Below are 23,411 nucleotides of genomic sequence, written 5' to 3'. Positions count from 1 at the left end.
GTTGCGAACTTGCATTTTGAGGCGTTAATTGTAAGACCGGCCTCTTTTAATAATTTAAAAACTTGTTCGAGATCACTAATGTGTTGTTCCAACGTACTACTCGTTATAATTATATCATCTAGATAAATTAAAGTTGATTTTCCTAGGACAGGCTTTATAACAATGTCCATAGCTCTCTGGAATGTTGACGGGGCCCCACACAACCCAAAAGGCATGCGTAAAAATGCATAAGTGCCCGATTTTGCTATAAACGCGGTTTTATGTATATCTTCGGGTCTCATAGCTATTTGATAGTAGCCAGACGTTAAGTCCAAAGTAGACATATATCTCGTCGATTTGATCTGTCTAATGATCTCGTCTATAACCGGCAAAGGGTAAACTGGGAATTTAGTTATGCTATTTAGTTTTCTATAATCGATAGCAAACCTCCAAGCCCTTTTATCCGAAGGAGGAAACTCGTTCTTTTTCCTACATAATACGACTGGACTCGCGTATTCACTATTTATGGGCGTTATTATTTTATTCTTTAACATCTCCTGAATATGTTCTTCGATGATTACGTCTTTTTGTTTGTCATAGCGGTAAGGTTTAGTCCTACAAGGTTTTTCGGCATTTAGTTGAATCTTGTGAGTCACGATCTGACAGTTTCCCGGTTTTTCTGAAAACAAATGAGAAAAATTACTCACCACTTGCTGTATTGCTTTACTTTCCTGGTCATTCAAATGGCTAAGGTCCAATTCAGGTGTCTCCACCGGTTCCACCACCCTCTGGTCCATCTCCAGCACCACGGAACTATCTTGAAAATTTAATTTGGCCCTCGCGGCCCTTAAAAAGTCCATACCTAAAATAAGAGAGTGTTGGAGGTGTTTCACCACAAAAATTAATACTTTTTTTTTTACATACAGGTAAAGAGATTTTCCTCTTTTACCTGTATGTTTAATGATACTTTCCCGATGCAGTGACATGTTTTTCCTTGCGCCGCTATAATTTCCGTATTTCTGGTTTTAAAGAGTCGTATCCTATAAAAATTCTTTTTGAAGAACTTTTCACTCATGAAATTTCCTTCTGCTCCTGTATCGATGAGGGCTTCTACTGGTACATCGCCAACCAGGACTTGTATAATTGGTAGCTGTGAGTTTTTTACGATGACTGTATTTAGATGTCTATTTGAGGGTTTTTCTAAAACTTCCGGAGTCTGGACCCTCCCTTTCACAGGCCCCTCTAGTCGTTTAAAGCTTTCCTTTCAATCTGTGTCTTCTGGGTACGCGGATGCTTATTTTCAAATTTTCTTTTTGGGCCTTTACCTTCGAGTTTCGATGCGTTAGCTTGATAGTTCTTTCCCCCATATGAGCGATTTCCATTTCTTGTTTCCTCCTTCCTTCTGGTACTTTGAGAATATGTTTCCCCTCTCGCTCTTTCCGCGATTCTGCGATTTTGAAACTTCACCGCCAATTCGAAAAGTTCCTGCAATGTGGTTGGGTTTCTAATTTCAAAGTAGTCTTGGACAGCGGGTAACAATCTTGGTAATATTATTTCAATAATCTCCGCATCGGGTTTCTTGCCATACAGCATATCCGTTAGCTTGATTTTTCGTAAAATAAAGTCCGTCAATTGTGCTGTATCCCGTTGATAGAAACTATATAGCTCGGCTTCCAGCCGTGCGCGATCTTTCATTATGGGGAAGGCCTTTACTAACGATTTTTTGAAATTTTCAAAAGTATACGTCGGGCTTCCAAATTCACCTAGAAGAAATTTGCCTATATTTTTCCACCATAGCGCGGCCTGTCCTCTTAGTGCTGATGTGGCGATGGCGACTTCTTGTCTTTCAGGCACAGGGTAGAGCTGAAAGTGGTTTTCTATACCTTCTAAAAATACGGACACCGAATTTTTTCCGTCGAAATAGACGTTTGGCTTGATTGATGCTCTCAAAGTCTGGACCAGGTATCCAAATCCTTCTAACTGAGTTGTCATTTCTTGGTGTTGTCCAGCGGCTTCCATCCAGTTTTCGGCCATTTCAGTTCGATAAGTGTTCGGGCGCCAATATAACGTTGCGCGCCTGTAACTAGCACGCAACCAAGAGGTGACTGTGAAAGCTTGTATAAACCACAGAGTCTTATAAAGGGTTTAAGTCCCTTTTTATTCAACGTACTAAATTACAATTGCGTCCTCTTGACGCTTACAACTGTGCCAACTAGGCAGTCAAATAAAAATAAAAACCTGAAAAGAAAGTAAAGACAATATTCTAACTACGAGGCTCTCTAAAATAACTAACTCACCGCGTTTTACAAATACCGCAGCTAATTCAGCAGACTTGAAGCTCACTGGAACAATTGCAACTACTTCCCGCCAAGCACATAGGCCGCAACGCGGGATTCTTTAATTCTCGATTTCTACCTCCGCGCTCGCTAAGTAAGAATAACTCTCTCACCGAACTCGTTTCCTTCTATTTAAATCATACTACTTCCGCTGATAATTTGAATGCTTGCGCGTTCTACTCAAATTTACATATTCTGGCATTGGCAGTTCCAGGGGAAAGTAAGGCTTGACAGGAAAGATAGTTTAAACTTAAAATAAATGTTAGTTAAAATAAATATAAAGCCTACAGTTGAATAAATAAAAACTGCAATTATCATAAAATTTTGTGTGCCTAACTTTATAATTTCTGAGGGAAAGATAAGATGGTGGAATAAAAGTTTAAGTGAAATAAAAATCTGAAAAGTTTTAGATTTTAACGATCGCCCAAAAAAGTTCTTTTAAAGTTTAATTTGCTTTGTCACTAGATCATCAACAAACATGGTCCAGGTTTTATAGTGAAATAGTTTATGGGATATTAAATGAATATGCATTTAGACTAACGTGGGAACGTTACATATTCTCTGTATATTTAAAACGTGAAAAAATATGTAATATGTAATTTAATAAAAATATTTAATGTTTTTAATTAGATTGTGGGGTTCCACCCTTTTATCTAACAACTAAATTTGGAGGAACCTAGTGAATAGCTAAGCGAATAATAGTTTAAGTTCAGGAAAAGAAACGTAAACTCGAGAAGGATTAATTACTCTTTATTGCTCAAAATAAGAGTTAACAGATGGCCCCTTTCTCAGGGCGTACAACAAAGCCTCCTTTTGGGTTTAAACTCAAAATAATAAGAAATAAGGCTTAACTAACGCTGAACTAAAGAGATACAGCCGAAGCTATCAAAATTCTAGGTAGTTGGCCCCTAAATATCGAATAAACTAGCGAAGCTATCAAGGGCCTGTAATACGACCGAGCCTAGTAATCAGCTTAGAGAGACGTAGCCAAAAGGCAAACGAGCGCTAGTTAGAAACTCTGAGGAGCTGTCGATGTCAGTGGAACTTCGACTTAAGTACTACTCTCACTCACTTGCATTAAAAGCGATTCTAAAAACACATTCTGGTAGGAAATTTTAAACTGAAATTAGGATGGACAGGAAAGTAGCTTTAACTTAGAATAACTTGTTAAAAACTTAGGATAAACCTTACAAAATTTAACATGAATTAGATACACTTTTATTTAAATCAATCACATTAAAAGTAAAAATAATAGTAATAACTGCATTTGTTGCTTTTAAATAGTTTAGTTTGTTAATTAATAACAAACTGATTAAACATAAAAGAATATCTTACGTTTTACCGAATGGCAACGGATTCGAATGAAAAGTGAAACAACGCAAAATCGTACTTCGAAACTAATAGCCTTTTTCGGCTTAAAAGAAAATTCTTCTGCCCTATTTTACTGAATAAATAAAATAATGATATCTGAAGGTAAGATTACTAACAGCTTCATAAAAGTTGACTTAAATTCGGCCAGTATGTAATATCACCATCGCCGTTTAGTTTAGGACACGCCAGTTTACAGAGTGTGCTTGACACTGCCTTCAAGTATCATTAGATTTGAATCTTCCTTTGCTGTTTCCTAAATCTCATTTCCGTCCTCTGGTTTGGCCTTAAAATATCTGCGGGGAACCCCATCTTCTTCAGCGCTTCTCATTAACCTTCTTAAAAGCCGAATTTATTAGCTTGCTACATTGGGATGTGTTCACTGGCTGGAATTGCGCCATCATCTCAGCTGGTTGAATAAATATAAACGGCGGATCTTGCGCAGGACTAAGAGAAACGCTAATTTTTTCAACTGGAAAATCCATTCCATTCAATTCAAAATGCTATCCTTGTTTGGAAATTGTACTCAGCAGTAGATAGTTAAACATGCATGACGGATAATGTAATCTGAAGAATATTTTTTTAAAAAGATTTTCTGACTATTGTATTAAGTAAAGAATCATATGAGGGATAACTGCGCTTTCAGAAGAGATAGTTCCGAGTAGTAAGTAATTAGATGTATTGTTTTAGAATACAGCATCTGAAAATAAAAATTATGTTCCCCCCCCCCCCATAGCGTGTTGATAGGCCTTCCTGGGGAAGGGTGCATCTTAAAATGTTAATGGGTGTGGAAAAATAGAAGGTTGGTTTCAGACGTAAAAAACCAAAGCAAATACTTATTTTGAAACAAGTTTTTATCAAAATCTTTGGTTAAATCTTAATTTCTTTTTATCCATTCAAATGTATTTATTATTTTATGACATTGCAGAGTCATCACTTTTTTTTTTTTTTTTTTTTTTTTTTTTTTGAGCAGGAATATTTATTTTTAACAAATGACGGCCCTCAGCCAACTCCGGCTTGGTCACTAGTAAGGCCAGAAATGGTGGTCTCTTTATTATGAAGGCACCTAATAGGTGGGTCACTTTTGCCTCCTGTGAAGGGACGGACAGTTACAAGTATGCATTATCCGGGATTCGAACTGGTACTCTTTGGCATCGCAGTCGGCTCCCCTAACCACGTCTCGGCGGCGGAGCAGGAAATATTGAAAAATCAAATTGTTCTTATGCAGCAAACGAACCCGAATCTAGTTTTCAGCTGCAGCTGACCATTATACCAATAGAGCTCAATTATAGGAACGTTTTTAATTTCTTGCTTCTTCCTGTAATTAAAATGTCATTGATCATTGTCAATACCCAGCGAGCCAAATAAAACTGATATCGAATTATCATGATCATATTTTAGTTCAGGCACCACTGTGTATTGTTTACTTGTGTAGTTTAAATTTTAATCACTTCTAAATTTTTTGACAGTTAGGTTTGCATAAATAATCATATGCTTTTCAAAACTTCACTCCATCAATTGGTATTTAAATTTTCCCCCTCTTAATTGCTGAAGATCGCTTAATGAGACTGCTACGAAGGTAAAGAATATCTTACGTATTTATTCTGTCGTTTAAATTTAACAACTCTAAGTACGCATCGGTCAGCTTGACCAATCGGCATTTTTACGTTCTGATTTTCCAACCCTGGTTGAGCAAAGGAACTGAGGGAGTTTGTGAACTTTACATTACAATAGTATATAACATGTCAATATTTGGTAACAACAAGTTTTCTGCTTTTGTAAAAGTTTTAGAATTATCAGTCATGTTTAATAATCTTTGTTAATTTAAATGTTCTTTAATTTTCTATTGCCTTACGATATTTTTTAAATAGTAAAATAGGTAAAAAAAGAAGCTGATGTGTACACCACATGACTTCTTTGTAAGGAATATTAAATTATACGCATGTTTTCCTGCATTTCATTTAAACTCATTTCCTCGAATATCAGTAGAGAAATATTTCTCATTCAATTAATTCAATTCTTCGCGGCAGGGCAAAAATACATAAAAACTCAAAATACCTTCATTAAAAATTGAAAGACATAGAAAAACATAAACACTAAATGCAGTTAAAACAATTAAAAAAAGAGCAATTTTTAGCCCAAAGGACTTTAGACCAGAAAGGCCATTAATTTCGTTTTGGCATTTTGCGTTCAAAACTTTAAATGTCGGTTCACTTTTCAAATTGTTGCCACCAAATGTCGCCCTGTGTTATATTTAAAGAAATTAAATAATGAAGAATCTGCATAAATGTATGTACGTTTCTCGCATTGTGATAAAATAACGGTGCCTAGAGCCATCAAATTTTGAATAACGTAATCTTCCACCGAATATGGGTATCTGAAAGCACTAATTTGGAATTTGAAATTTGTTTTATTATCGATTTCATATTTTGTAATACTTTTGATCTTCCGAACTTTCATATTTTGATCTTGCAAATAGGCTGAAAATTTGTTCTCTTGCATCAAAATACTAATAAGGTAAATAACAAATGAAAAGGAGTAGTTCTTGGTAGAAATTAAATGTACTAGTGAATTTCTCACACAGATGGTAGGCAGGCAAAAGCCTATTTACTTTATATGTGGTAGTAAAATAAAAAAAATCTTGCGACTGGTTTTTGTTGCGAAATTCACTTTATTGTGGATTGTTATATTTCAAAGTAATCCTGGATCTTCAGAATGAGATTCAAATTCTTGTTCACCTGTGTAATACTGGGAAGTATAGAAATAAGAATGAAAAGTGGTTTCTAGAAGGGAGAGAGGGATGAGCATCTTGCACATAGGAAAAAGTAGACCAAACCTGCGCTTTTTATGACATTGAATGCTCTTAGATTTGGGGGCACATGGATTTAGACTTCACCGTTCCTATTAATTACGTAGAATTGCATGCATTATTTTTAAATGTGTTCTTTTATTATTGTGTTTAATGAGTCTAAATAATGTAAAATTGCAATTTTTTGTTGAGGATATTTGCAAGAACCTTTGAAGCCATGCATGTTCATATCTAGATGTCAATGACACCTTCATGGACTGAGGTTGGATAAATTAGGAGAGATCGGTTAACCACTCGCCTGTTAATTTTTTATTATTTTTTTAAATATTTCTGTAAGATTAATTAAATCTTTATATTTTACGCACTAACTCGTGTAATTATTTCAATTAGCACTATGAGTAATTTTTTAAATTATTTCTTTTAGTGGAAAAATAATATATTATTATTTATTGTAAATAGATACTTTTATCATAACTTTTATGAAATCGTACATAACCCTCATTGCTCATTGTCCTGAAGAATCTTGGGGAGAAAAGTGAAATTTTAAAAATATACATGGCTTCATATGACTTCAAAAGATGAATCATTCACTATATTTTAATATTTGTTCTTGTCCAGGAAATTTATACAGATATTCGGAGAAAACTCTTGCTAAAATTCTTGCAAGACTACCAGATGATGTTTTTAGTTGCTGATCAAACTGCTGATGTTTTACTGTGTCATTTTGATTTTTCTATCAGTTACGTTACGAAAATTTGTTTCCAAAACATGTTTATCTTCGCCCTTTTGTATCCATTGACTTACTTAGGTTTTGATATTCATAAGTTCTAGCTTATTGTGTAATGTTGGGAATTAAAATGTTTCATTATCCATAAATTCTGTCTTGATGATATTAAATTCTTCGAGGATTATCGATGTTTTATTTTTATTATTTTCGGAAACGTGGTTTTTCCGGTGTCTGATATTTCATTTGCAAAGAATTTGGTAGTGTTTTATAATTCCAGCTGAAATCTAGAGAGAAAGCCAGTAATTTTTAAATTAGTACAAATATTCCACTTGTGTTTTTCTTACTGGATCTTAAGACTTTCATATTTCAACCTTCACAGTGTGAACAAATGGTACTGATGTGATTTGTTTCCGTAATTAAGAATTACCGTTTAGTTTAAAACCCCAAAATGGATTATAAAAACCAGAAATAAGGCATGAGAAGTGTTTAAACATAGAAATATAAAAATATTTCCTCCAATTTTCTGTACGTATTTAAACAACAGCATTATCATGCATTTTTAAAAAGTATTTACGTACTACTGAGTGACGTGATTGAGGAAATTGGAATAATGGAAAAGTTCTGGCTGGTATCTGAAATCAGTATTCACATATATGTAGAAAAGAAACCTTACTTATTCTGTGACGCAGTGGTAATTGATTAGTGTAATTTTAGTTATAATGACTTTAATTTTATGTTAATTAAAATTTCATTGGGTGATCATTTATTTTGATAAGTTTGGTAGTTAGTCCATCGTAGACGTTTAATATGAAAATGCGCAATCCAAAATCCATTCCCTTCACATTAACAGCAAACTGACCTTGCTAAATTATTCATTCGATATTTCCTGCTGAATCATACAACAATTTTTGCTCTCTTTATCTCATTTTGTTTCAAGTTTCTATTGTGCAAACTAGTTTAATTTTCAATTTGCTTGTTATTTTCTTCGGATTCTTTTATACTGCGATTTGTTTGCGTTTTACATTCTTCCACCTCTTCTAGTTACATCACTTAACTCTTCCGAAACCAGTCAATAGTTAATTTATTTAGTTCCTTTAGATGAAATGGTGATTTTCAGTTTTCTTGCCTTTTCCTCACAAGTGTAGTTGTTAAAAAGCATTGTTTTATACTTCCGATGTTAGTTTGTACGTTTGTTTATTTTTTATATGTACCTGTAATTTCGAGTAAGGAAACTTTGTTGAAATTTTGAATTTAATCTAAAACGAGGGTTGCTCACAAATATGTGGTTAGGAACTACAGTCAAAAGTCGTTAATTCGGACACCCATAATCCGGAATGATCTATAATCCGGACCTCAAAGCTACAAACTTTCTGCGCATGCGTCGCGTTTACGCATGCGCACAGGCGTTTACGAGAGCGCGTAAGACCCTTACGGCTGCGAATATGTTTGTGCGCATGCGCGTTTAATGTGTAACGGAGTTATACGCTAAGCTAAAGTTATCTAATTCAGTTAATGTTGCAGATTGCGTTGTTCCTTAATCTTCGAATTGGATCCGGCTTATTATTTTTTGCAGACTGTTAGAGCAATTTTATAAAAGTAAGCTTGAACTTTCGATTATGTCAAATAGAATTTCCGATATATATTTACTACAAAGCGAAAGTATGTTTTGAAATCCGAAATCTGTTTATCAATTTCACGCTGCTCTGCGGCAGAGGGGGGGGGGGCAGAAACGTCATTATTAGATTATGATAGATTAGAAAGGTTATGTCAAATAGAATTTCCAATATATATTTACTAATATGTAATTTGTATCTACAAAGCGAAAGTATGTTTTGAAATCCGAAATCTGTTTATCAATTTCACGCCGCGGATTGGAAGTTGATCTGTCAACACTATCCTTATCTTCAGAGCAGATGTTTTTATTTTATTTGGATTATAATTCCGTACTAAGTTTAGTATTTCATCTCGATGTACTCCGTCTTTGATATGATTTAAATCAAGTGCCTTGTCATTATAATTCGCTTCCGATAGTGAAGAAAGTGACCCAGAGGTTATTGAAAACGAAAACATTTCGATTGACAAATTAGTCGGTATTCTCAACACAGCAATTATAGGACTTGGAACAGCGGAACTTTGTAACTAAACAAGAAATTATGTCTGTTTAATAGAATTAAAGAGAAAGTATTATCACATGAAACGAAGCAACTTACATTGAAGGAAATGTTTAATAAAGTAAACAAATAAATATTAAGTTTTTTCTTTTTGTAAATTTTGATACCCTTTAGATCATAATTGTTCTTTATTTCATAAATTACGGTTTCATATTTTTAATTTTGTAATTTTTGCATGCCATCTTACCAGATTTAAACTGATGATCTATAATCCGGAAAAATCGATAATCCGGAATCGCCGAAGTCCCGACGAGTCCATATTAACGACTTTTGACTGTATAATTTTATTTCTTTATATTTTAATAGTCAGAAGAGGTTCCCCCTTTCTTTTTTTCTTAAATTTTTTTATCTGATTTGTAATATGCAAGAATTTAAAATAATACAAAAATCTGAATATGAATTGTTTTGAATCTTAAATAATATAAGAGTTTAAAAATTGTATTGTGTTTAAGTGTAAATACCACCCCACCCCCAGTTCTGAAAAATTTCTTCACACATCTGATTCTTGTTGTTAGGAATGTTTTCCCCTTTTCGCGTGCATAGTTGATATTTGTTATCTAAAAACGGATAGCACGACCCATATTGGCACTCTACAAAACACTCAGACACGTTTAGCAGGGTTGTTAATAAGATGTCTAAAGAGTAAATTGGGAATGCATTGGATGTTAAAGCAAAATAACCTTTTCACAGCTTTCGTCTTTTTTCTTTAAGTTACAGCTATCTGATACCTGATTTCATGAATTTCTGAGAAGCAAATAAAACTAAAAAAGTGTTCTTTTTCCTGTAGATATCTCACATAAGCCCTGTTTCGTAAATAATCAGTAATAACTGCTCTTGCATGTTTGCTCATAGTCACGCTATATATGGTCAGGCATGTGATATTATTCTGAAGCCTTTGATTTTTTTTAAATACATAGGGAGTTATTTTGTTTAACTACTAGGTCTTGTTCATTATTATTATGATTATTATTATAATTCAGAACGTATGCATAAACGAAGTGTTATGAGAAACTGTGATTTTTAATTTACAGTTATGTTCGATTATCACTCATACACAAGTTTGTATGAAATTATCAATAGCCAATAATAATAAATAGTAATAAGTAGCACTAATAATTTATGAGTAGTAATTGAGCACCATTAAGACAACACTACATTGATTGATATAGATTTTATTAAATACCCACTACGTTTATTAAAATTCTTTTATGTAAATTTGAGTTGATATTCTTATTTAGTTGTAGCTATTAAAAATACATTATTTTTCTTCCGAAACGTATTTGAGAGAAAAACATTTATTTACTACTATTTTATTATTTAAGAAACCTATTTATTTTCACTTTAGTCAAAATTTATCATTTGCCTATACAATTTTTTGGCCGATAAATAACTTCAGTTTCAAAATATTTCAAAATGAATTCAAAATTTGAGTGCAATAATCGAAAATAACTTTAAACTAGAATTTACTCAGAGTGCGTTATTGCTAGAACCAAGTTTAAATGGTTACCATAAGTTACCATAATAAAAATATAAGGAATGAATTTTATTCGTTTCTACATGGTATAAACTTTATCAAAATTTAAAAATTATTGTATCATTTCTCATCGTATTAATTTCGATTTTTTCCTTTCTTTTTGCTTTTAGGCAAATATCAAAGTGTGTACAGGAATGCAAGTCTCAAGCTACAAATGCGAAAAGGTAAGACTAAGAATTTTTTTTCTTTAATTTTATGATAGAAATATTTGGTTAGAGAACTATGTAAAAATATGCTTTAGAAAGTGTTTAGGCGATTGTTATTGTCATTGGTTTAATGATGCGCCTTCATATTTTAGTAATTTGAAAATATAAGATGATGTCAAATGAAAACAAGAGACAGGCTGTATAATGGACATGGCACGGAATTTTGTAACACAGGTAACATTGTGTATAGAAGCACCCTCTATTGGGAATCAGGAAGGAACAGTATGAATGCTGCTGCCTGTTGTCTCATCTATCTGTTAGGTGCGCTCGAAGTGAGGTCAGCGAGTTGTGTGTCCGTCTGCCATCACTTTGGAGGCCGGGAAAGAAAAACAGCATGCTGTAGTGCATTTTTTGATTGTGGAAGGATTGTCAGGAAGTGAAATTCATGCCCAAAATGCGTACTGATTGTGACGAATACCTTATGTTACGTGCGCTTATATTTGAATGGAATAAAAATATCGAGAAGGTCGGGTGTCATTGAAAGACAGCAGTAGCCAGGACAGACTCATCGTGTCATTACCCCTTCTGTCATTGCTGCGTTGGATGCTGCCATCAGAGAAGACAGTTAGTGGACGGTAAAAGACATTTGGCTCCCACTGGGCATTGGTGGATGGTGAAAGACAGTTGACTCTTGTTGGGCATTAGTCATGGTACCACTCACGCTATCTTGGCAAAGCATCTATAGTTCTGGAAAATCTGTGCTCAGTAGGTTCCTCACAGCTTGACAGAATTTCGACATCTGGGGCGATATCACGATCAAGAATATCATTTCCTGTCCCATATTATTGCGGGATATGAAACATGGTACCATCATTTGGAGCCAGAGCCAACAGTGGAAGCACGCAGGTTCAACTCCATCAAAAAATTCCAAAGCTGTGCACACCAGCTCTAGGAAAGTCATGTTGACCTTTTTCTTTTGACTGCAAGGGCTCGCTGCTCTTTGACTTTCTGCTGGAGCATGACACAACAATTAATGCACAGCAGTATGTGGGATCTTTCCAAAAATTGAAGTGTCAAATGCCCAGGAATGTTGATGGATCAATGCAGGCATCATTCTGTTCCAGGATAATGCCCGCCCACTTGTTGCCATGATTGTTAAGGCTGTACTGCAGAAGTTTCGCTGGGGAGCACTTGAAACATCCTTCATATAGTTGATTTGTATAGCTCCATACAGAACTCTCCTGTTGTAATTTACATATTTTTGGAGCCCTGAAGAAAGACATTACTGGCTTTTGATTTGCTTCAGATGAAGAGGTGCGCACCTAGCTCAGTCATGGTTCTGTGGGCAACCGAAAACATTTTTCCATAATGCCATTGACCATCTTGCCTTAATTTGAGATAAATGCATTAAAAATTATGGTATTACTTTTGAAATAATAAAGAGTTTATTTATTTTCCATCTATCTTGTTTTCATTTGACTGAACCTTTAATTCTTTATTGAGGGTGGTTACAAAATTCGCTGAGACCATACTGTTGGCATTTTATTTGTTTGTTTGTGTTAATTATGGCAATGCACTTAATTGCCTTTATTGAGGGAAAAAAGGAAGCATCGCGTAAGATTTTTTCTCTCTTCCATGAATTCTAGAGCATTCAAAAGCAGTTATGGAGGAAGTAGAGAGGGGTTTCTTAGTGAGGAGAATACTCATGCAGCCAGCATGTTCAGCTGCTGTGAACAGAATTTGAGGTGGAATAGTAATGTTTTGGGCCCTTATCATCATGGCCAGTGATGGCATACAAAGCTATGGACATACAAAGCTGAAATGTTTCCTGGGACATCATATTAAAGTATACAGCCTTTAAATATGCTTAAGTACAATTTGTTAATGATACATAATTGGCCAGATTTATTCATCAGTTTCAAAACATGCAAAAACATAAAATTTTATTGCATTTTCAAATAGTGACAATTATGTTCATCGTACATTAGTAAAAACTGAAACTCAAATTAATGAAGGACAAGTGGATATTTAAAAAATTAAACAAATAAATTCATAGTGGATGGTGCTTAAAAATATGAAAACACTTTTCATTTGTGAAAGAAAATAATTTTCAAGAAATTATGAATTCTTGCTCAAATTTACAAAAAGTGCTTACTGTACCAAAGAAAAAAATAGGGCACTAAAAAATTTTATGCTGTTTAATACCAAGCTTTGCCTTTCCCACCTTAGATCTTGTGTTTGCAATATAATATAATAATTCATGTAAATCGTCAAGATTTGAAGTTTTTCTTTTTGCTAGAAACCATGTGGCTGGAATGCTCAAATCATCGCTTTTCTGAATTAAAAAGCTAGCCTAAGTTTGACATAATATGTAACTGCACTTACCTTTTTTATGTAGAAAAATGACAACAAGCAGTCCCCCCCCCCCCCAAAAAAAAAAAAAAAAAAAAAAAAAGAGCAAAGAAGATAAATATTGTGCAAATTACTACCATTGCAACAGTAGACACAAAATAAGGACTAAGCAATTTGTCGATGGCATCCAATGACGTAGCCTGTACCCTTACATACACATCTGCATCAAACATCTTTTCGTTCATATATATTTACAAGATGGCTTGACTTATGTCAAAAACTGAAAAAAGCATTACTGATAAAAATCAAAACGATAAAATAGTATAGATCTTATCATGAACTGCAGTTTGTGCTAACTTTTGGAAAATAGGAAATATAGCATTGCCAGTTGAAACTCTAAGCTATATCATTGTCAACAACATAGCAGTGTGCAAAGAATTTTAGATATCAGCCCTACAGATATCTAAATTTTTAATTTTAAGATAATAAATTGTGTTCAGTAAATAATGCTCACTTGTCTGACCTATAGTCAGCCCCAGCCCACAAAATTCCTCGCGGCAAGGAACGCAAGATATGCCTGTCGTTGGCAGCAGCCTTGAGCACCTTACAGATGACAGTGCGATTTAGCTCAGTTTCACCCCCCAATTTTGATGGAGAACGTCCTGGGGATGGTTCCGAGCGCCTCCCAACCCTCTTCCTCTACCACTAACTCTTCGAGAGGATTTTCGCCTTGCATATTTAGAGTCCCCCCCCCCATGCTGCATGGACATTATACATTTACAGACATCCATGCCTTCTCCGAGATTCAAACCAGGGCCCTTCGGCGCCGTAGTCAGCAATGCTAACCACTATACCAGTTGGGTGGCTTTTTATGACCTAAATGTATGTATAATTCTTCAATAAATATATTTAAGTTAGGGTTTTAACAAAGCAAAAATTGTTTGCATATTTAGGCAAATTAAAAGATAATATGTATGTATGTATTTATTTATTTTTATATACATATATATGTTAATAATGTTTCGTTTTAAATATTAGCCATAAGCAATGTCCCTTTAATATCATCACTGCATAAAGGCACTCGCTAGAAATTTGCACAACGGCACTGATTAGGCTTGGCGCAGACCTGGGAGTAATGAATGCATAAAACATAATTTTTATTTTAATGTAAAATACATCGTATGAATCTTTTGTGTTGCTGTGGTCTGGATATAAGACTTTTTGTTGTTTCTTAATAATTTTCTTATTTTTGCATCTTAATATTTAAAGAATGAAGATAATGTATCACTTATTCCTTAGTTTTAACCTGGGGGAAGCTTATTTAACATTAACTAATGGTATGGAGACCAATTAGTTATTTTTATCACAGACCGCCTTCATCATAATAAAGCTTCCTATGACAATTTATTTTTTTTTATTATAAAACAGCGTGTAAAATATAGGGTTGTCATGTACAATAGAAGCTATCTCATATTTGGGGTAACAGACAACGTAGCTTTTTTAAGCATGCAGTTAACTCTAATAGAATGAGATTTTTAGTATACTGACAGAATAATTAAGTTTTTTGAAATAAATAGTTTAAGTAATCGTTTTAGTTTATTAATAAATAGCTTAAGATTGGTGATTTATGAAAGTTAACTTAAAATTCTAGTTGATATGAGAAAGAATAGGGAATCTGAGATTTTTTAAATCTCACTTCCAGCTTAATCCTATATAAGAATTTACGAATCCAAAAGAGTGAGTTATTATGAGTTGAAAAAACACAAACTTTGATCAGAATTTAAATCGTTATTGATCCAACGGAAAAGTCCATGTGACCACACAAAAATTTCACGATGCTTAACCATTGTTGAAATAAATGATATCTCTGCCTAGGAATATCAAAAAATTATTATGAAAGATAGTTTCTCGTGAGAAAAGTGTAACTGTATGATATTCCTGTGAGTGGTTGCAAAAATTGACAAGAAAATTACTTAAAAATAATCTAATTTGTTTAGGGCAGGGAAATTGCGAAGGACATCTGCAAATGAGAAAATTGTAATAGGTCTTAACCAAGTATGAGCAAGAAAATGTATCTCACCAAACATAAAGTCCCCAGATTTGAAATTCTTTGCTGGACTGAAGCAGTCCTTGTGTGGTCAGAAAGTTTCCTTCTTGGGAAGCATTTCTTCAGAAGTTACCCAAGTCATTCTAGGACTGAACCTAAGTCATTCAAAGACAATAGAAGTAGTACCCTAACAACGAATACTAAATCCTTCGAGACGTTGGGCATTGATTGTTGTTGGAAAGCAATGGGGTTACTCAAAAGCAATTTAAGCAGAAATTGCTTGAAATAATATTAAACTAAGCGGGAAAAGTAAAGAGTATTACTTCTTAAATTAACTTCATATCTGTATATTTTGTGCACAGCATGCTTTATGTTTCAAAAATTTAACTACTGTTTTGTTCAAGCAAATCACATTTTTAAGAGACCAAATGGCCGAAAATGTCCAGCAAGATTCACTTAAGTTATTAACAGCAGTTTGGCCATGCCTATTATAGAGCATTCATTAGCCATACATGTACCAAATACAGTGTTAATGTTTTGTGCTCAAGTACAACAGGCCCTTCTGATTTTTTTTCATAAAGTGAAAGTACTCACATTTATGTATACTAGGTGTCTGCTGTAACAAGGTCATATCCTATTGAAAACCATGATATGACAGCCCATCCTACAGATTATTACTGATTTTGTGACATATCACATAATATCAGTGGACTAATGTTTTTTTGGACCAGAGGCTGTGTTTCTACCATATTTGCTATTTGCAGTGAATATTTCAATCACATAACCCAGTATTTTGTAAATTATATGGAAACTATGAAACAACAATAATTAAGAGCAGTTGTATTAATAGCAGTTGTATCAATAGTAATTATGCATTTGAAATGTTTTCATCATCACAAAAAATTCCCAGAAGACTCTAATGAAAGCAGAGCATTTAAGCATTCTCTTTATTTCACGTTAGATTCAAGACATAAGGTTGCCTTTTGTCAAATAGCTTTCATTTTCTGTAGCAGAGAGAGCCAACTGCATTCACTTTTTCTCATATACCAGTTTAGATTTTACACCTTGCTGAAGACAACAAATTTATATTTTGGCAGTGTATAATTTTATTTCTGTAATGGAAATAATAACATTGTTCTTTGAAACATTAGTAAAATTTAAAGCTATTTTTTTTAATCAGTATATGAGAAGCTATGATAAGCAGAACATTTTAACAATCAATAGATTTTTTTTAATAGAGCTTTTTGTAGTATCATAAAATTTTTGACCTTAAAAAAATATAAGTGTAAAGAAGAATTTCTTATAAAATTATTTAAATTAATTTTTTATATAATAATTATTATAAAAATTATTAAAATCTCATTAAAATTATTATATGTGATAGTTTTATAATAATTTATTATAATAAATGTTTGAATGTTTTTCTCTCATATCTTTCAAAATACTGTTGAAATGAAAATTAGTTTCTAGGTATTTTTACTCTAAATATTCTCCTTCCTCCTAAATTATTTATTTGCCATATATTTTATTGCTATTATTTTCTAAATATTTTATATTTAGTTCCAAAAAGTTTTTTAATATAATAATGATATTGGTTGTATTAAACTGTTTCATGCATTTTATAATAAATCTTTAAAAAATATATTAAAGTTACTTTTTAATTTATGTGTTTATTCAAAACCAGGATTGCAAGAAGTATTAAGAAGAACCATTCATCTCAATCTCATGAAGGTGTTGATTTTAATGGTAATAAACGTTTCACTTTTTTTCTTTTCTTTTTTTTATTAGAACTTTTTAAAATATTTTAAAAGCATAAAACTTGTCCTTCCCATTTATGAGCAAAACAATCAAGGCTGCCAAATTAAAATTTTGATTTGCTTCTAAAAAGGTAGGGTAAAATGTTTAGACTTTTTTTTTTTTTTTTTAATTAAAGAAGTCTCCTACAAAATGTATCTAAAATTAAAAGTAATCCTTGAAAAACTAAAGTGATCATTTACTCCTAATCAAAAGCACAAGTATTTTGGATTCCAAACTAATGAAAAGCAATAAAATGAATAAAAACTAATGAAACTAACTAAACAGAAGCTAATAAAAAGCAGTAAAAGTTTTTTAATGAAAAGAACTGAAATAAATTAAATTTTTAATTAAATTGTAATTAAACTGATGTCAGATGAATTACAGAATTAAATTTATATTTGGACACTCAAGCTAAAGAATTTTACTTGCATTCTGAATTTGTTTTATACCTGATTCTGACACCTACTTTTTTTGAGGGGGGGGAGAGTCTTTTTGTTTTGGTTAAAAACAATTTATAATTTTTTCCCTGTGCTTCAAGTTTATCTTACAGTAGTACATTTCTCATTAGAAACACTACTCTTGTTTAATTCTAGCCAAATATAAAATATAGTTCCCTAGATTTTTCGTGAAATCAAAATCTATTCTTTACGTAAGTATTTTAAAGACATTTAATAACAGTTTTCAAACTGTTTTCTGCAGAACATGGCATTCCATGCAACTACTGTTGGTGAAAACCTTAAGTGAAAACTGTGTAGCTCTTATATCTGAGTTGTGTGTTGTGTAAAGGTATCTGACGTAGTGTGAAGGTAGACAATATGTTTATATTTTTAACACTTTGTTTTAAATTTAGTTTTAAAAGGTTTATACAATGAAAACTTAAAAGTTTTTGTGTCAATTAATTTTACATTATCTTCTTCCCTGTAACTCATACAACCATACACTTTTTAGCCATCAATATCATGTCCTTTAATAAAATGAAAATTCATCGATTGAAGCTCGGCATTTTGCTTTTAAGTCTTTTTGCATTGTATATGAACTAGAACGCTGAATTTGCTCTCATAAATAAAACATTGATTTCTGAAATACTTTTTACTTTTTTATATGACTTTCAACAAACCTCCAGTCTTATGTTATCTAATCTTAGTTTACTTCACCTATTTTTCTGGTATGAGCCGTCTAGAAAAATCCCTCACAAACACATCCATTCCTGTAACCCTAGAGTTTTCTGTAATCAAGTAATTTAATCATTATTTCATAACAACACAACACTGAAATTAATTTTTAAAGAGTTTTTTTACATTAATAGCTATTTTTGTCACTTATTGTTGATGTGAAGTTAAAATGCCTGGCTATCTAGCTTTATTTTCCTCAAAAGGTGTTATAAAAGATTTGAAATTATACTGAATATTGTAATTTTTTTTAAACTTATAGTATTTCATTTATTTTTTGAATAGATATTCTGTTTCTGTGTTGATGTAGTCAGCTTTCTTATACTTTTTTAATCTGCTGTATCGTCTACCGTGATTTCTGAATCAAAATGAAAATTGTTGTTTTGTAGTTTAAGAGTACTAAATTTAAATTCTGCAGTTATCTAAAAATATTTCATATGTGTAAGTATATGAAATATATATTTCATAGACATACAGTAAATTTAGGTTCATATGAAAAATTTCATATACTATACCTAAATTTACTAAATTTCATATTATACTATATTTATATACTTTCTACCTAAATTTCATATGTATCATGTATATTTATATATGTATAATAAGCTTACAATAATAATACATAATAATAATAATAAGCTACCTAAATTTCATATGTATCATGTATATATACCATGGATTACTTCGCCCGGGTCTTGCCGACTGATATTGTTCGGGGCCCCTGCTGCCGCTAGGAATTTTCGGACACCCTGCACTTCTGAGTCGGACACGAAAAGAACACTTTGCCGGCTCCCCCACTGGAGGGAGTGTAAGTTACTTAGTGCCTTTCTGGCCTTTGTATCTTCATGTACATTCACTGATATTATTTATATTATTTTCTATATTATTTTTATATTGTTTTTGTGTTTTCTTTGATTTGTTTTTGCAAGGTTTGCATTGTTTATCTTTTTTTGTAGTCTTCTATGTTTATTTCAACTTTGCCGTGAATTCGATTTCATAGCGACAGTTTCCAATGTTTAATTTCTACAAATGGTATAGTGCTCAGATGCATAAAGGTGATGGTGTCGGGGACGGTTGCTCGAGTTTTACGGGATTTCTCTACAGTAATTGATTTTTGCTCCAAATTGAATTGACTGGGGTGCTTCATGAGAATGGGTTCTTTGAGTAGCAACTATTCGCGGAAATTTTTGGCCTGACTGGAATTGCCGGTTTGGCTTTGACTTATGGCTCGAGTGGGGACGAAGCACTTTCGTATTTACATGTTTTTGTCAATTGTTGTTCATTGAACGGGAGTTGGTTTGTTCCCCTTGAAAGGTCAACTAGTTTCCGATCAATGACAGTGATTACATGTTTTGGTTTTTCTTTTACAATTGATATATTGTTCTTCGTGATGATTTGGCTCCGGTCCCCGTTGGAACATTGTTGGCGTTTTGCTTTCAAATTGCTTCGGGGCATCTTTCGGAATGTAACTTGCCGGTATGGATGCACACTTTTGGGATAATTCTACTTTAATTGGGCTTGGGAGATGGTGTAATCAATTGATCAGTGCTGTTTGGGAAATAAATTATTATTAACTAACTTTGCAGCAATTGCGCAAGTAATAATAACTTGTATTCGCACTAAATGGATTTAAGTTCATACAACATTATATATATATATATATATATATATATATATATATATATATATGTATGTATAATAAGCCTACAATAATAATACATAATAATAATAAATTATATACTTTCATATTTTTAATGTAAGCTTATTATACAAATAAAATTGTATATATATTCATATGCATACTATATGTGTAATGAAACAGTTAAAAAATAAATTTGAAATATGAAATATTGCCTCTTCATTTTAATAGGAGAGTATGAAAGTGGAGATGATTCTGATGACTGGGGTTCTGACTTTGATAGTGACAGTGAAGAAGAAGTAGGAATATCATTTTATGTGTTAAATTCTGAATTATTTTAGATTATTTTAATTCAAAGTACGTGCTTATTTAATCTTTTCAAATAATAATGAATTGTTAAATATTGTTTCATTGCATAAGGAGACACACTGGGAACATTTATTATTTATTTCCGTACAGTTACATTTGGAATTCTTAAAATGATATGCAATAATATAACCCAACTAGTATTGCCCTGCATGTCCCAAACTATAAGAAAGGAAATTTGTATATAGTTTATGCGTGCTCAGAGGAAATATTTTCCTGCAGCTCAGATACAAGATCTCATGTTCAACAATAGTCTGGAATATAAGAACTAAGCATTCTTGAAATTTCGAAAGCTGATCTTAATCCTATATATAGAGAAAATAATAGATTTAAAATTATGCAAATTGTTAAATCTTATAAAAACTAGAATCAAGGTCTTTGAAGGCACTAATCTAAAATCACAGCTAGTAAGCAGCAACCAAAAAAGAAATGCCTGCTATGCATTACTTCTGAGGAGAGTATGTGACTTCTATCAGTCTATTACTTCAGTATGGAATTTTTACAGACAAGATCATTTAATTTCATAATCATGATATTAATAAATGTACATTTGTAAGTATTAATGATCTTTGTGTCACATGCAGTTTTCATAAATTTCATTCCATTTAAAATTTTTAAATGTCAATAAATATGATCTATATTTTATTTATTTATTTGTTTTTGATAGAAATAAATTTTTGGGTATGACCTTTTCTTTGGAAATATTTGTCTTCACTTCTGTTATTAGTTATTTGTGTAGGAAAAAAATTACTGCATTACTTATAGGCTATTACTATATTGGAAAAAATAAATACAGTGTAATATTGAATATGTAAATAAAAAAATATAATATTAAATCTGTATTATATAATGTAATGTAATTTGATTTTGTTTGAACAAGAATTAAAATATATTTGTGAATACCGCAATAATTTTTTTTTTTTTTTTTTTTTACAGAGGAAAAGTGACCAGTTATCATTTGAGCTTAATAATAACACCATTATTGATACTGTGTCAGGTAATTAGTGTTTATTATCTGTAGCAGTACTAATTATTCAATTGTATCAGATTATCATTACAGCTATTCTTGTATTTGATTATTCATTTACACTGACAGACTAACACCACCTCACTCCTTCCAGAAATGGTTATAAATAAAATGAAAGAGAAACAGACCCAATATGCTAATGTAAAATTTTAATTCAGGCTTTAATAAAAAAAAAAAGGGGGGAGGACTTCAGTTTGGCACAGATTTTCAATATAACTCTCTTGGTCTAGAAGACATTCAAATGCAGGCCCCTTTATTTCAGGGGCAAAATATATTTTCAAAATTTTGTTTGCTTTTGAAAATGAGAGACGTGTGTGTGATTTCCCTAAAATTCAACAAAAGTTTATTCAGAATTTATGCCAAACTAAGGTGGGTTTTTTCGAGTGAGCTAATAATAATCCCATAATTTTCATATTTGTATTATAAATATTGTCTTATTTATCAGTAACTTTTCAAAGTCTATAAAGAATACTTTATAATTGAATCTATGTGTTGTTTGCTTTGCTTATCTTTTCATTTTTGGTGCAGTTAAAGTGACTTCTTAAAACACTAATTTTACATATGTCAAACATATTTCAGGAGCTCTTGAAAGAAGTTCACTTTCCAATGCTATAGAAGAAAACAGTCTTTCACATGCAAAATCCATTCCAAAACCGCCAGATGTGCCTGTGATTTCCAAAATCATTAATAACTCTAATACTAAGTATGTATGTTTTTCTGATGTAAATTCACATGAAAAATCTAGAAAATTAAAAACTTGATTATGTGAATTTTTTCATAATCTCTGTAGCAAGCTGTAAATTATGTTATGTTTTATTGGTTATTTATCACAGTATGCTATGTATAAAGTATGTATGTTCTAAAAGACACCTTTATAAATATTTATTATTTTTTTGTTGCAGTGAAATTTGTTTTTAAGTTGGGTTTTACGTAAAAAAGCACTTTCAAATGTGTTCTTCAAAATGGCAGATTTTTCAAATTCACATTATTATTTTGTTGTTAATTAATGCTAAAGGTTCAGAAGTATTAGAAGATTAAGATAAAGTAATAATCTGGTGATTGCAAGATGACATCAAAAATTTGCATGTCATGAGTTTAAAATTTTTATGTAAATCTTATGTGATAACACATACTAGAATTATAAGTACTATATTCACCTTTCTGATAATTTTACTAGGTATTGATGTTATATATATTTAAAAATATTCTTGTATCTAGTTGATTTATTTTGTATTTATGTAAATTCCACATTTAAAAAAAAATTAACAAGTTATGTGATCTCTCAATTACAGTAATTAGTAATGAGTTCCCCCCAATCAGCTTTAACTCATATTAATTTAATTTTTCTTAATAATAAGGTTGCATTCTTAATAATAAGGTTTCTAATAATCAGGTTGGATTCTGTAAAATTCAGTTATATACCTTCTGTCATGCATATGCTACCATTAGACTCTTTCAAACTTATTTTATGTATATTGTAAATCTAAAAAGTAACCTAATATGATGCTAGCAAATATCTTATGTATATGCAGTTTCAAAGATGTATAAAGAAATACTTGACAAATGATCAACAATGTATTCACAACAGCTCATGTGAGATCTGCTGGTGAGCTGTGAAATGCAGCAACTGTTTAAATGTTCAAGGGTTGTCAGAGATAGATCAGAGACATTAGAACTTTTGAAACAGTGAAGATAATGAGATTAGAGAGTTAAATACCACTACCTATTAATTGAGGATCAAGATTCGATGCATGCATGACCTTCAGTTGTCAACACCTGCTGTGTCTGCATAATGTGCAACACAACATGAATCTGTTATCTGTTAGCGATATGTGGTTCAGTGGACACAGAAATATCCCCAGACATGCCAAGTAGGAAGTCGAGTTCAGCACTGCAAACCAGAAGCATGCTGTCTTGTAAGAGGATTAGCTGCTGATGCATATA

The 23,411-nt window shown here is 32.1% G+C and overlaps 1 protein-coding gene across 2 annotated transcripts in view; it reads left to right on the top strand.

Annotated features, from left to right (window-relative positions):
• The window catches only part of LOC118200984 (uncharacterized), a 131,282-nt gene that overhangs the window by 76,335 nt on the left and 31,536 nt on the right, over positions 1–23,411 (top strand). For both annotated transcript variants that reach the window (XM_085817349.1, XM_085817350.1), the window contains 5 exons: positions 11,035–11,088; positions 17,154–17,215; positions 20,306–20,373; positions 21,377–21,437; positions 22,047–22,170. In XM_085817349.1, coding sequence (XP_085673475.1) covers positions 11,035–11,088; positions 17,154–17,215; positions 20,306–20,373; positions 21,377–21,437; positions 22,047–22,170 — 369 coding nt within the window. The remainder of the gene's footprint in view (positions 1–11,034; positions 11,089–17,153; positions 17,216–20,305; positions 20,374–21,376; positions 21,438–22,046; positions 22,171–23,411) is intronic.

This window comes from Stegodyphus dumicola, chromosome 5, assembly GCF_044657685.1.
Source record: "Stegodyphus dumicola isolate Sdum_Otavi_A_Nest chromosome 5, ASM4465768v1".
NCBI lineage: Eukaryota > Metazoa > Arthropoda > Arachnida > Araneae > Eresidae > Stegodyphus > Stegodyphus dumicola.
Note: the sequence above shows the minus strand (reverse complement) of the source record. Positions and strands in the feature narration are given on the sequence as shown.